We start from the raw sequence: 15653 nt of genomic DNA, 5'->3' as shown, positions 1-15653 counted from the left end.
ATCGATATATCTAAAAGTCGAATTGAAGGTCACAGCGAGAGATTTTTTCTTCTCACGTAAAAGGTTTTGAATAAATTCTGCTTCATATGAATATAAAAACAGGTCAGCTAACAATTGAGCACAATTCGTGTCCATGGCAATATCTTAAAATCCACCTATGACGTCATTCTTTTGTTCGAACACTCCATTATTTTTCAGGAATGGAGTGTTCGGAAAGTAGGTCAACCTTTATACAAGTAGATATAAATGCATGCAACAAAAGAATGAAAAACGTAAGACATGATTAAAATGCATAAAATTTAGTTTTTATTAATGTTTACAGTGGATTTTCCCCTTCGGGGCCTCGGTCCATTACTTTTAAGGAATGGAGCGATACTCGTACATTAACCCTTACATAACTCCTATAAGGAATATAAAATAGAGACTTGGGTAAACATCGATCCTTGGATATACCAGAGATGGGATCCAGTACCTAGGAGGAGTAAGCATCCCCTGTCAATCGGTCACATCCGACGTGAGCCCTATATCTTGATCAGGTAAACGGAGTTATTCGTAGTTAAAATCAGTGTGCCAAGACCGGTCTAACAATCGGTGCGAAAACATTTGGATATCATTTGACCTAATGATAGGTTGTATTGACAAATTAGATTGTTACAACAACCATAGAATTTGCGAAATGCTGACATATCACACATCACATATGTATCACACAAGTCAGGTTGGCAATCAACTGGTAATTCAAATTGTCTATTTGTTCTAATTACACCGTACATTGCTTTCTGTGCTTGTTTGCATAAATGATTTCAGTTTTACAAAATGGTTTGGTGTAAAATGCTAACTCTGGAGCCTCCAATTGGGACCTCCGAAATGAAGAAAGTGTGAAGCTTTTTGTCATCAGAAATTGTCAGAGGTGGAGCTTCTAAAGTGAATTTCAGCACATTTAATTCTATCTGTCGTTTCCTGGTTCTGTGCTATCCAAAACATTTGAGATAACAGATTGCAGTATATAGCGAGTTCAATGTATCAAAGTACAGGGTGACCGAAAGATCAAACTATGCTATACATCTCAATAATAAAGCATTTGTCAAAAATTTTACGTATTCTTTATCAACATAAATATTTGTGGAATGTGAAACTGTAATTAAAGATAAGGGGTGTCATATTGAAAAAGAGAAATTGCAAAATAAAAACTTAATTACCCATATATCTCATCAGGAATATTATTCAAGAGAATATAGTGAGGGAATTAAACAGAAACAGAATATGGGGTCAGATAACGTGTAATATGTGAGCCAATGCATTTGAGATCCTGACAAATTTATATAGAAAGTTTCGGGTTTATGTGAGAGAATCTATTTCAAATATTTATGGTATACATAATAATTTTCAATCTTTTTTGTCCCGGTATATGTAAACTGAATTATAAAAAATTGCAACATTGCAAAGGAACCATTTTCTCCATCTTTAAACTCTCTCTCTCTCTCTCTCTCTCTCTCTCTCTCTCTCTCTCTCTCTCTCTCTCTCTCATGAATATTGTGATGAAAATGCATGCGATCAATCATGTATAATCTATTTTGATTAAGTTTACCAGTTCAGCAACGATGCTTGTCAGATTGTGATAAGGGATATGGGTCAAAATCTATTTAGTGTAGTTACATTCCGTCTGTTAATATCTGAAGAACTCATTCTGCGAGCTGATAAGGACTATGCATTGTTTGCATAACTTTATACTTTAGCCACAGGCATTCCCAAGAGCCTAGATGTCTGAAATTGAAATGACAGAATAAGACATGTGTTGAAATTCACTCCAAATAGCTCCACTCCTGACAATCTTTTATGACAATAGGCTCCACTTTCTCTTCATTTTGGAGATCCAATATTGGATGGTCCGGAGTCAACACTTTACATCAAGCCCTATAAAACTGTCAATTAGCTCACTCTTGTAGGAATGTCGCATGTTTTAATCAAAACTTGACATAGTTTTCCTAATTTGCATTTTATGAATTGAAGCAGTATTCTGCTTCATTCAGTACAATCGCCATCTGGTTTGAATGTATGACAAACCTTAGGATGCTTTCTAGCATTACAGCTAGGACATATACACTAGCTTAGCAGCTCTAAACAGATGCATCATATTTCAGGGAATTTGTATGCAAGGTCATCAAATTTGACACAGACCTAATCCTTTCATACATGTAACTTACAATAACAAATCATGTCTGTGACTGACATTTGACAGTGACTCCGCATCTCCACCTCTTTGAAGTTCACAGTCAGCATTTTACACTGATCTATAAAAGGTTTTACCTTTGCTTCCGCTTCCTGTTTGCTTTGGCAGCTCAAGAAATGTGGCAAATTCCTTTGTGTCGTTTGAAACACCGTTTGAGGACACATCCGGAAATCTTATTCCTTTCTCATCAATCTTAGTTTTGTCAATTCTCACTTCTTCATAAATCATAGTGAAAGGAAAAGAAATTTTATTAGATAATGATATCCCTCTATAAAAAGAACCATTTTCCTCGATTTGTACAAAACATAAGCTCAACTGCTACAAAAAGCAAATATATTTGTTTACCAAAATTATCGCCACTGAAAGTTGTACGAGTAACGTTGTTACTTCTGATGACAATTTCACTAAGCCTGTCCATACTCTTTAACAGCGAACTTGCGCCTTTAGCTGTCTGAATATATAAAAGCATATAATAAACTATAATTATATATTCTCAATTCAACAGTACTCAGAAAAAGCGGTAGTACAGAATTGTGCTCTTTGCAATTGATTGATATTGACTAATTTTGTCCAGGAAAGAATTATTGTTTTCTCTCATTACAACGTGACATCTGTTGTAGGTTCACATTCTAATTTTAGATTTGTACTAATATAGTGGACGTATATCAAGACAAATATTCGTCATCCTGTCCATGCACACCGGGACATCGGATCTGTTTTAAAGATCTCGCCGAAAAAGCTTCATGACAATTTACTTGTGGAAATAAACAGTTTTTGTATCTTCTAAAGTCTGAAACCTGAATGAGTTGGATTCAAACCTCACCAGAGCGCGTTTCCGAAATAAAATTTTACTAACTAAATCCAAAGATGTACATTAAAAACCAAACAAAAGAAATCAATTACCAATGCAGACGCGCAACATGACTAATCCTTAAAGTTTTCATATATATCTTACATGCCCTTCTTCTTCATTACCTTTTCGCTGACAGTAGCCCATGATTTCGAATTGTCAGTTGACAAAACATTGTCAACGACCTTGAAGAAAGCCTATAAAATAATTGCAAATTAACAACATTTCAATTTCATACTGATGATTATATTGAATGAAATTATATAGAAAATTTCGACCTGAAACATTCAACTGATCAGTGAATGCTCCCAAATTTCAGATTATCATATATCATTGTCTGTTTACATTTAAATATGCATACTACTCAAAATTTGATAAGGATCACTAGGTTATTTGTGTGTAATTTACCACTAACATAACAAAAGACATAAATTTGACTCAGAAACGTGTTTACTCAGGTTATGAATGAAAATTCATGAACGGCATGAACTTTTATCAATATGGAATGCTTGAAATCCGATAACAACACCAAAAAGGCATTTCATTACCAAAAGTTAACAGCAAACCAGAGAAAGAATTACACAGTTTTTGGGGATAGTTCATTAATACACTCGATGAAGTGTCAATACCGGGTATGGCCTCCCCTTGCATCAATGACGGCTTGACAACGTCGAGCCATGCTGTCAATAAGCACCCGGATGTTTCCAATGGAAAGGTTGTTCCACTCTTCCACGAAGACGTTTCAGAGCTCTGCCAAAGTCGTGGGTTGTGCTCTACGGCGTGAAAGGGTAACCTGCAGCATGTTCCATACATGCTCAATCGGGTTGGCCAGTCCATACGGACAATTGTCTCCTGCTGAAGGTACTGCTCCACCAAGCTCCAGCGTAGGGTCTGACGTAAACATCGAGGATCTCATCCCAGTACCCCACCCCCGTCATTGTTCCTCTCTCCAGGACATGAAGATATGTTCTTCCATCCCTGCTGATTCCACCCCAGACCATGATGGAAACACTACCATAACGGTCATGTTCACTGATGTTGGCATTATGGAAACGTTCACGTTGTCGTCGCCACACTCGGTGCCTCCTGTCTGTAAAGTCCAAACAATACCTGGACTCATCGGTGAACAGAACTTGAACCCAATCGTTCTGTGTCCAAGTGGCATGATCTTCAGCCCAGTCCAATCGCTCCCGCTGGTGTCGAACAGTCAGAGGGACTCAAACACATGCCCTTCTCGAGTTGAGATCTGCATTGTGAAGCCGATTCCGTATCGTCTGAGTCGACACATTCACCCACTAGGCGTTCAGGAGGTCGCTACGTAAGCTGGTTGGTGTCCAAAAGGGATGACGTCGTGCCTGAAGAGCCACAAAATGGTCTTGGCGTTGGGTTGTCGACCTCTGACGACCACCCCCATGTCGGTGTGCTGCTGTACCAAAAGTCTGCTGTCGGTTCCAGGCCCTGTTTACAACGCTCTGGCTGACGTTTAGTGCATTTGCAACGTCACGTTGTGAATAGCCAGCGTCAAGCATTTCAATACATCTGCCCAGTTGTTCTGTCGTCAGGCGACACCTTACACGTTGAGGGGGCATTGTGTTGATAAACGTAGTGTAAACACTCACGTGAGTTTGAAATTTTAGAAAGAATCAGACACCGATGCCTGAGTGAAAATCCTGCAATGGTAGCAAAAGCATAAACTGTGATGAGAAATGCATTTCCCATGGCATGAAATGCACGTGCAAGTTTGTTGAAGACATTTTTGATTTCATTTGGACACAGTATTGCCAGTTATGCAGTTATTAATTTTTTTAACAGAACAATATCTATGATCCTTATCAAATTTTTAGTAGTATATTAAGATAAACAGTATAGCGCAAACCTTCTTCTCGATTTTTCCATTTGTCATATTCGTAACGTTGACAATCTTGTCCAGAATATCAAGAGAGGAGCTGATGTCTCCGGAACTAAGTCCACCGGCCTTTGAAGTTAAGTTTTTCATCGTCTGTAAAGTGTTGTTGACAGTTTCCTGCAACTTTTCCGTGTTATCTACGCCGTCTGCTATCAAACTATCTAGCTGATGAACATAGTATAATGAATTGGTATCAAAGTATCTAACTTATGAAATGGTAAATTTGAATATGGTATAATGAACTGGTATCATTTTGTAGAGGATGAGGGGTATATTCATGTTTGCCGCATTTGTATATGATTTTGCATAAATTGAGGACAGTTTATTTAAAATTGTATCTTCTGTTGCTATCTTTTAAAAACGATGTCAAATTACAATTCCTGCATGCTTCAGTGGAAACAGTTTAGAAAACGTTTAGCAGTCGATTTGATGCATTACATCAAAATTATCTTATTCTTAGCCGTGTTGTGTAATTTTCGTTCTTTTTAAAGAACAAATATATGATTTCCCAAGTTTATTTGTTGAACTATTACCTCTTTTGAAGCGTTCACAAAAGCTTCATCAGTACAATTGACCAAGTTAGGAAGTTCCCAATCACCTTGTGTATCACAATATCTAGTCGCAGTTCCTGAATATTAAAAATGATATCAACATTTTATATCAATAAGACACAGGACACAGGTCTCGATCGTGAGAGGAAACATCAAGATATGTACAAATATTACCTTATTCTGATAGGTTTAATTATGATACATTTGTATTACATTTGAACTGCTAGTTGAGATTTTCTTCTAGATTAGGCTGGATGTTCAGAGAAGGCACCTAAAGTATGGATACTACTTACTCCCCCCTTTGATAATTTCTTTAGTAGCGATAGTATCTTCGAAATGTGTGGATTGCCTGCCTATATCATGCCCCTTACGATTTATGTAATCGTTCCACGCTTTTTCTAAGCTTTAGATATTTGCCTTCTACCGGTATGATAAGATACACAAAGTAAGAATTGCAGCGTTATCTAAGGAATTTGGCGAGAGGCAGGTAAGGGAGATGCCATATTACAAGTCTTATCAAGTAGGTCATAAAGTATGAAATGCGTTACACGTAGTGTGATTGGTTTGAGATCATCTCGAGACTAAACAAGTGTCAGTGCGGACCAATCACACGACGGGTTTGCATATATTATATGAATGAGATTTAAGTAAAACTGAAAATATATTAATCCTGCTTTAGGGCAGTGGATACTCATAATAATTGTCGCAGTTGCTTAGTGGTTAGATGTCCCATTCTTGGCCGGGAGGTCGTAGCTTCAAATTTTCTCATGCTTTGACCGCGTCTTAATTATGACATAAAATTAAACATTACGTAAAATTCAATAGTCACTACTCCTTCGCCAAACGTCTTCAATTCGACATTTAGATATATCGACGACGTTTTATTAGTTAATATTAATAAATTTCACTCTTATGTCGATTCGATATATCCCTATGAGCTCGAAATAAAAGACATCACAGAGTGGTCCACTTCTGCTTCATACTGATCATGCCTAAGAGGAGTGAGCATCCCCTGTAGACCGGTCACACCCGCCTTGGGTCCGATGTCTTGATCAGGTACACGGAGTAATCTGAACTCAAAATCAGTGTGCCAAGAACGACCTAACAATCGGTATGAAGGACGTCAGACAACATTTGACTGAATGATTGGTTGTATTGGCAAACTAGATCACCATAATGACCATAGAATTTCCGAAATGCCGACTTTAAATGAGAGTGCCGAAATCCCTGTATCATCAACCCATTTGTCAGCAGCCTGCCTTGATTTAAAAACTAGTCATACATGTATGCAGAACAAGCTCTTGCGTATCGAATCAGTTGAGAGATATAAACACCACATGCAGGTGATAATGGAATATTGCTACATAAATAAGGGAAGATGACGATGGAGATGCTGAAATCATCTTGTTTGTCATAAAGTCAGATGCCAGTTTGCCGCCAATATCCATCTTCAATAAATATCAAAGTACAAAACAGATGTAGAGAACTCTGTGATGTCTTTTATCTTGAGTTAACGGTGCTATATCGAATGACATATGAATGAAAATTATTATTCTCAATAGATAAAACGTCGTCGATAAACCTAAATGTGGAGTTGAAGGCCACAGCAAGGGATTTTTTTCTTCTCATGTAAAGGGTTTTCTTTAAACTCTACTTCATAAGAATGAAAACAAAAACAGGTTAGCCAAGAAATAAGCACAACTGATGCCCATGGGAACCCCAACATACCGCCGGAAGATTTGATCACCAAAGACCACGAAGATATTGTCAATGAGGAACTCCAGCGCATTTCCCATTTCAACCTCAGAGTACTTGTGCGTGGTATCAGAGTGGTTTTGAGATTTTAAATATACATGTAAATTAAAAGCTTTTTAGAAATTTTTAGAATCCATATTTTATTTACACCACTCCTGGTATATGTTGTGGCACAATACGTTTGAAATTCTCCTTCACAGCTGTTAATATTTTCGTAAGGAGCAAAGATAGGAACTTTTACATTTACTTGATCCAGCAATATATCTTTCTTTGTAAGGGCTTTTGTGAAGTAAAGAAATTCATTACAGGTACCATAGCTCCTATTAATCCATCCCACTGACTGTGATATTAAATGTGTTTAAAACTGAAGCATGATTTTGAAGAATTTCTTCTTTTGAAATGGCATATGGAGTAAAAGTACGATTAACAAATGTGGAATTAATGCTAAGTTCGTTTGAAATACAGTTGTAATAATGAGCCTTACAAAAAAGACAATGTCGTTACAAGCTTTATCAGCTGGAATCAAAATATATTTCCTCATGTAGCATATCTAATTCTTTGGTCACTTTTGTTTTACTAAAACACAGAAGGAGGTACTTATGAAACTGATACATGCAAGGTGAAGATAACGAACAGTGATCAATCTCATAACTCCTATAAGCAACACTAAATATGTTTGGTTGGGCGAACACGGACCCCTGGACACACCAGAAGTGGGATCATGTGCCTAGGAGGAGTAAGCATCCCCTGTTGACCGGTCACACTCGCTGTGAGTCCGTTTACCTGATCAGGGCTCACGGCGGATGTGACCGGAATGCTTACTCCTACAGGCAGCTGATCCCACCTCTGGTGTGCCCAGGGGTCCAAGTTTGCCCGGCTGTCTATTTTGTATTGCTTGTGGGACTTGTCAGATTGATCACTGTTCGTTATCTTTACCTTTCATGAGAGTAATGTTTCCAAAATAACGCAGAGTACTTTAAGTAATCACTGAATAATCTTGAAAATCTACTAAAACGTTTTTGTTAGTGTGAACATGTCTTCTGGTACAAAATTATAATATATTATACATCTGTATGTATGAACTTCGGGGGATGGGGTGGAAACAGAATTAAAGTTATCTATATTCTATTGGTAGGATATACTGATTGTTATTTGGTTTTATCGCTTAGGTAACACTGCACTTTGTGGTATTCTGTCTGATAGCTTTCATTCAATATTCAAGAATTAGAACCTTTTTGATTTTCAGGACACGATTCTTTTTTAGTTGTTCCTGCAGCCGTTGCATTCCATATTATGTCTTCTGACGTCTCGTTTCTACAGACTTTTTGTTCTACAGAAATAAACGAGATAGCTAAAAATTTTACTGTCACTAATTATCGTGGAGTTTTCATGTTCGTTGTTTACCTGGCAGTTACATGTTACTCCCCAATTCATAGCTTTCCTAAGGTTTATAGAAATACAAACCCCACGAGCATGCTATTTGAAAATAAAGGATTTACAATAACTGAATTTTCATCTTTCAGTATTACACGAATATCGGCATACCTTTTTTTGTCACTGTGATATTCACAGACTCATAGACTGGGTCCGGATAACCGGAGTGTGAGCACGAGTATCTACCAGAATCATCTAGTACTGCCGTCAGCTTCCTCAAAGTCGCAGTTGTTTCCAAAGTACTTATATTGAACGCAGAATCTACAAATTACATAATTATTACATACGCTTTTTTTCTTGAATGTTGTTTTTTAGAATTCGAAAGGTTAAAGGATAATTAGATGTGCTTTTAAGAATTCGCCGATCGCGGTAGCTCAGTGGTAGCGCGTTCGTTTCGTAGCCGGGAGGCCTTGAGTTCGAGCCCCGCCCGTGTCATGGTCACGTCAAACCTAAGACGTGATTACTCCTTCCCCAAACGCTCGTATTCAGAAGTGAAAAACTTCGTTCTAATGAGCTTAGAAACCGAGGTTCCGTGTCGCGGCTGGCGTGGACTTGTTTTATAGAACCTTATATTCTCCCTCACATCGTTCGTCCGAACATAAATTGATTAAATGCTTAATGGATAAATACTAAGAATAGTGGAGACAGAAATGCTGCTCGCAAGCACATTTATTATTACATCACATCTAACATCATACCTATACACATTATCAATACACGACATATTACCTCTGTACCTGTAACATAGATATATGTTTTCTTGACCAACATCTAAAATTGAAATCAACTGGCGCCATAAAATTACTAATATACTTCTGAAAACCAACGAGCGGTGTAGAGTGCCGCACGAACTCGTGTCTTTACTATTTATACCCAGTTGTCACGTAGCCTAGCCATTCAAAAATTCGAACATCTTGCAAAATACTACAGCACATAATAACTCTCTTCTACCGTCCTGAACACTAAGTATATGTCTAAATTTGCGGTACTTCACCTACAGTTGGTGACGTTTAAATATGAGTGAAAAATTCTCAACAGGATGTAAAACAAACAATCAATCAACTTGTAAGAAATCCGAAATATACAGTTTATGCATTTCAAATAAAGTTTTAGTATACAGTATAAAAGCTCGTTACATCATATACATTGTTTTATTCATGAAAGCTACTAACAATACCTGATAAAATAACCTTCCCGTCCTTCTGCCAAATCAAACTTCCGTTTGTCAAACCTTTAAGGGATTCAGCATTTGTAACACTACATTGAAGATTTATTTCTTCACCACTTTGAATCGAGAAATCATATTGAGGCATCATCTGCAGCAAAAGGCTTGGGCGAACTAAATGAAAAATTATGCAATTAAAATTGCAGTTTTTAAAATGTGTTAAGAGATAACATTCAGAGAAAGCCATTTGATATTAATCAAAATCTATTTCTTTCTAGTGAATAAAAGAAAAGAATCTCTTAAAATCAGAAATAATTAACATGTATTCATGGGGAAAAACCACAAAGCTACGATCTTGTTATTACGGAATAAAGATATTGCAATATTACGATTCTCGCTGCCATGATTACGAGAAAAGATCTGGCTCATACAAGATAATGTGAAAAAAAAACATTTTTGGTAGTTGTCCTAAGAAATTAAAGCCACATTGGAAATCAAACTTGTTAGGAATTTTACAATCTATGATGATAAAACAATATTTCACACATTCCTCACTGAGTAAAGACACAATAAACTGAGAAATATAACAGACGTTAACGCTTTGTAATAAGATTGTGTATATAGATTATGGATATTTAACCGCGGTATAATTAAAACAGTTCATCCTTAAAATCGATCATCCTTAAGTAGTTGTTCCACGGGGATCCGGGTTAGAATCAATACCTTTTCCTTTTTTAAGAGACGACTAAATAGGGCGATACTTCGTATGAGACCGCAAAAACCTAGGTCCCGTGTCACAGCACTTGTGGTACAACAATGATCCCTCCATGTTCAAAGGCAGTAACCTTAAATTGTGATGTTTTCAATGTTTTTGACTTTGATATCTTTACAAAAACAAAAGAGTCGCAGTAGTTCAGTGATACAGCGTTCGCGTCGTCACCGTGAGGTCGTGAACGTTCCAGCCCCACCCGTGTCGTGGGCGCGTTAAAACTAAGTCCTACGCACAAGTAGTGATTCTTACTGGGAGAACAAGAAACAAAAGGAGGGAGAGATGGACCACCCTATCTACCCCCTGATTATGTACTTACCGACTAAACTAAAATTCACTGATACAGTCGTCACACCATTTGATGCTTTTACCGTCCAGTTGCCTACATATGAATCACATATTACACTTTAGAGCATATTTATTGACTTTTCACAAGCCCTTCAACATCTACTATTTCATATTAAAGGTACAATAGTTTTCCCTTACCCGTATCCCTTTGCAGAGCACGTGATATATTCAGCATGTGGAACTCTGTGCCATTAATGGATGGGGAGGAAGTCATTGTATATCTCGTGGAGGCACTGGTTATCAAAATTCCCTTCCGAAACCATCGGACTCTAAAGTCGAAGTTGTCCACTATTTCCGATCTAAACCACACCGATTTACCTTCACGTACATCCGAGGAACTACTACTAAAGGATACCATTGTGAGGGATTCTGGAGGTGAAATATGTCGTCTAGGATCAGCATGTGGTGATATTATAAACAGAATTGAAAAAAATGTAACCGTCTTGTATTTAATGAAAATACAATCTGGTGGTTCAGGTTCTTATAGTTGTTTATCATATCCTAAATCTGGAGGATGATCTAACATATGTAAAAACATTAAGTACTCTCTCACTCTATCATTCACACTTTTAGTTATATTTTTAAAAATAATGATTTCAAAATATCTATAAATTAATGTAATACATAAATATTTAGCAATAGAGTAAATTTAAATTCTTACCGTAAACTCGAAAAAATAGAAACTCCGGTGAAACTTAGTTTCTTTGATATGATAATATTTGTAAATTATACAGTCACGCAGTCCGGTTAGGAGTGTTGTCGGGTTAGGTTCTGGAATTGTCCCAAATCCTGCTTATACAGCAGCAAACCAGTAAAACAACACACAAGAGACTCACAACCATACACAAACCATACTGACCTTTCATACTCCTCTCTCTATCAATCTGCGTTCATCCCGATGAAAATGAATAAAATGAAGCAGCTTACGACGAAATGATGAGTAACGTTATGTAATTATATTAGTATATTAAACATGATTTATTTCACCCTGTGACAATAATATTCAAAATACTCTGCATTATGTAAAAACAAATATTGCGTTGTTATCATATTTCCTAGGTTTGTATTTTGAGAGTATTATGATACAGGAAAATCTCAAGGTAATTTCGATGAGTTTGGTTTCGTCTCACTATAAAATATGGCGTTTAAAATATACTAGCTTAGATTCCATGTACGTTAAATCGATTTCAACGGTTGGTGATATTTTTAAATTATGTACATTTGTGAATTTTTGTGCAATATTTCTGTAGATTAATTTCCATAATCAACGCAAGCAATACTAGATAGCATATGTGACTCCAAGCGTCATAAAATGGCCCAACTTTGTGGATTTAATTTCTAAGTTAAAGGTGCATATATCTTTCAAAAATAGGTTAAGAAAACACAAACACAAACTTGATCTGTAATTATATAAGTACTTGTGTAAATGTTCAATTCTACAACTGCAGGGATAAACACAAATTCCAGAAAACTTTCAATGCATACACTCACAGACTGATCATCATAGGGCCTGGGATTATTAGGTTAAGGAATGCATATTTTGTTTTCTTTTCGATATAAACAACTTAACAAAACACTAACCGTTTTGACAGTTTGGACCTTTATAACCCTTTGAACAAATGCACGTTAAATTCGAGCATGTCCCTCCATGTTGACATGAGCAAGGGAGCAAGGGATCTGAAGGAAATTCATAACAATTTTATTTTATTTTCAACGACCAAAATTTACACTTCAATTCGATGTCATTTTCCATCAAAGACAATTTTTATCTGAAAGAAATACCATCAACTAACCTTCTATATAGTAAGCCAAGACAAATCCACTTAGGGCGTAGCCTCCATCACTTTTAAATCTCACATTCACCGACGTGTCGTTTACTGGCATATTACGAGAGGTCTGCAAAATGTAATCATCAGACCCCTCACAAAATTCTGCAAATGGAATATTTCAAAAACAGAATATTGTTTGCACTAAACATGATCAATATGTTACTACTGGTTGAAATATATATCATTACAGTGATAACTTGAATTTGGATTTATATGTAACTTCTTAAAGAAACAACCAAATTCTGAATACAAATGTTATTCCCCTGTCATTCAAATGTACGCCACCCCATCTGAATAAATAGTAATAATTTTTAAAAACAGAATATTGTTTGCACTAAACATGATCAATATGTCTTGGTTTCAGCTAGCAAACCTTGTAACAACATTGTCTCATTATTACAACTGTATTTAAAACGAAAACATTATTTTCTCAATTGGTGATCCTACTTATACCCCAAGTTCCCAAAGACTTTAAAACTATATCTTAGTTTTATACACATTTAATATTCCAGTCAATGGATCGGATGAATATGAGTTACCGGACCTTTTATTCGATTTCTAAACTTCATATAAACCCTTACAAACAAAGATGCATTGATGGATCCAGTAAATGTTCTACCAAGCAAGCCCCTATCGTTGCTCCTCACGAAAATACTAACAGATGTGAAGGACAAAATTCAAACGTACTGTGTCACCACATACACCAGAAGCAGTGTAAATTATATATGGATTCTAAAAAATTCTAAAGAACTTTTAGTAAACTTGAAGTCGCAAAGCTTTTCTCAAATCCACAACATCAAAACATATGACTTTCAACACTTTAGAGGACCATTCCTCACGATAAATTGAAGACTAGAGTTTTGACATCAAAGACAGTTGCTTCTTCAACAAAAATGGAAAACGGAAATATTCATATCTAGTGATCAGTCATCCAAAAAATACTTTGTTAAACACCACTCGGATTCCACGCAAAAGTACTCTGAAGTTGAAATAAAAAATATGCTAGAGTTCATTGACAATATCTTCGTGGTCTTTGATGATCAGGTCTTCCAACAGTCTGTTGGAATTCCCATGGACACGAATTGTGATCCTTTGTTAGCTGACCTGTTTCTATATCCATATGAAGCAGAATGTATTCAAAAACTTCTACGTGAGAAGAAAAAATATCTCGATGTACAAGTACTCTTAAGCTGAAAACAAAAATATACCAGGGTCTTCGTACTCTTTAATGAACAGTCCTTCCAACAATCTATTGGAATTCCCCATGCACACGAATTGTGTGCCTTTGTTAGCTGACCTGTTTTTATATCCTTATGAAGCAGAATTTATTCAAAATCTTCTACATAAGAAGAAAAAATCTCTTATTGTGACTTTCAATGCGAATCAACGAGGTTTTATCAATTGATACGAACAATTTTTCATTCATATGTCGATTCGATATATTCCTGTGAACTAGAGATATGACGCCACAGAGTCCTCTACTTCCGCTTCATACTTAGATATGTATTTTATTGTAAATATATATTGACGGCAAACTAACAACTCAACTTATGATAAATGGGATGATTTCAGCTTTTCCATCGTCAACTTCCCATATTTATATAGCAACATTTCACTATCACCTGCATATGGTGTTTACATCTCTCAACTGATTCAATACGCAAGAGCTTGTTCTGCGTATGATCAGTTTTTAAGTCGATGCTGGCTACTGACAAACAAGTTGATGGTGCAGGGGTTTCCACTGTCTCGTTTAAAGTAAGCATTTCGCAAATTATGTGGTTGTTATAACGATCTAGTTTGCCAATACAACCAATCATTGGGTCAATTGCGGTCTGGCGTGTTTTATACCGATTGTTGGGCCGTTCTTGGCACACTTAGTTTAACTACGGATAACTCCGTTTACCTGATCAAGATATAGGGCTCACGACGTTGTGCCAGTCGACAGGGGATGCTAATTCCTCCTAAGCACCTAATCCCACCTCTGGTCTGTGTTTGCTCTGCTCTATATTTTGCATTGTTTACAGAAGTTATGAGATTGGTCACTATTCATTATTTTCACCTTCATTTGAATATGAGCTACCGTACTGTATTCACAAAAAAAGCCCCATAGAGATGCTTTGCTGGTTCCAAACAGTATATGGTCTACAAAGCCCCTCTCTTCGCTCTTCACAAAAATGTCAACTGCTATGAAGGAGAAACTTCGAACGTGTTGTGTCATACCATATACCAGAAGGGATGTAAATTCAATGTGGATTATAAACAAAATCTCAAGAACTTTTAGTAAATTTGAAATCACAAAACATTTCTCAAATAAAGATCAAAGCGTACGATTTTTCAACACTTTACACTACCTCATCACGATAAATTAAATGCTAGGCATATTTACATCATAGACAGCTGCTTCTTCAATAAAGATGGGAAATATTCATATCTTGTGGTCAGTCATCCAAAACATTACTTTGTTAAACACCAATCTGATTCTAAGCACAAATGCTTTGGTGCTGATATTAAAAGGATGCTGAGGTTCTTCATTGACAATATCTTCGGAGTCTTTGGTGATCACGTTTTCCATCAATCTGTTGGAATTCCCATGGGCACGGATTGTGTTCCTTTATTGGCTGACATTTTTCTATTCTTATAAGGCAGAATTTATTCAAAATCTTCTAATTGAGATGAAAAAGTCCCCTGCTGTGACCTTCAATTCCACATTTTTAGGTTTATAGATGACGTTTTATTTACTAACAATACTAACTTTCGATTCAATATATCCCAGTTAATTCGAAATTAAGGATACCATAGAGTTTTCCACATCTGCT

General features: G+C 36.5%; 1 protein-coding gene across 8 annotated transcripts in view; it reads right to left on the bottom strand.

The window, feature by feature from the left end:
- LOC125648390 (adhesion G protein-coupled receptor L3-like) overlaps positions 1-15653 on the bottom strand; it is a 58652-nt gene that overhangs the window by 30262 nt on the left and 12737 nt on the right. For all 8 annotated transcript variants that reach the window (XM_056142318.1, XM_056142317.1, XM_056142313.1 and 5 more), the window contains exons 8-19: positions 12802-12939; positions 12590-12685; positions 11147-11377; positions 10980-11042; positions 9904-10065; positions 8838-8987; positions 8524-8622; positions 5520-5614; positions 4957-5151; positions 3206-3277; positions 2576-2681; positions 2308-2445 (exon numbers count right to left, since the gene is read on the bottom strand). In XM_056142318.1, the coding sequence (XP_055998293.1) occupies positions 2308-2445; positions 2576-2681; positions 3206-3277; positions 4957-5151; positions 5520-5614; positions 8524-8622; positions 8838-8987; positions 9904-10065; positions 10980-11042; positions 11147-11377; positions 12590-12685; positions 12802-12939 (1545 nt within the window). The remainder of the gene's footprint in view (positions 1-2307; positions 2446-2575; positions 2682-3205; positions 3278-4956; positions 5152-5519; positions 5615-8523; positions 8623-8837; positions 8988-9903; positions 10066-10979; positions 11043-11146; positions 11378-12589; positions 12686-12801; positions 12940-15653) is intronic.

The sequence above is a fragment of the Ostrea edulis genome, chromosome 6 (genome assembly GCF_947568905.1).
Source record: "Ostrea edulis chromosome 6, xbOstEdul1.1, whole genome shotgun sequence".
NCBI lineage: Eukaryota > Metazoa > Mollusca > Bivalvia > Ostreida > Ostreidae > Ostrea > Ostrea edulis.
This window is presented reverse-complemented; position numbering and strand designations above follow the sequence as displayed.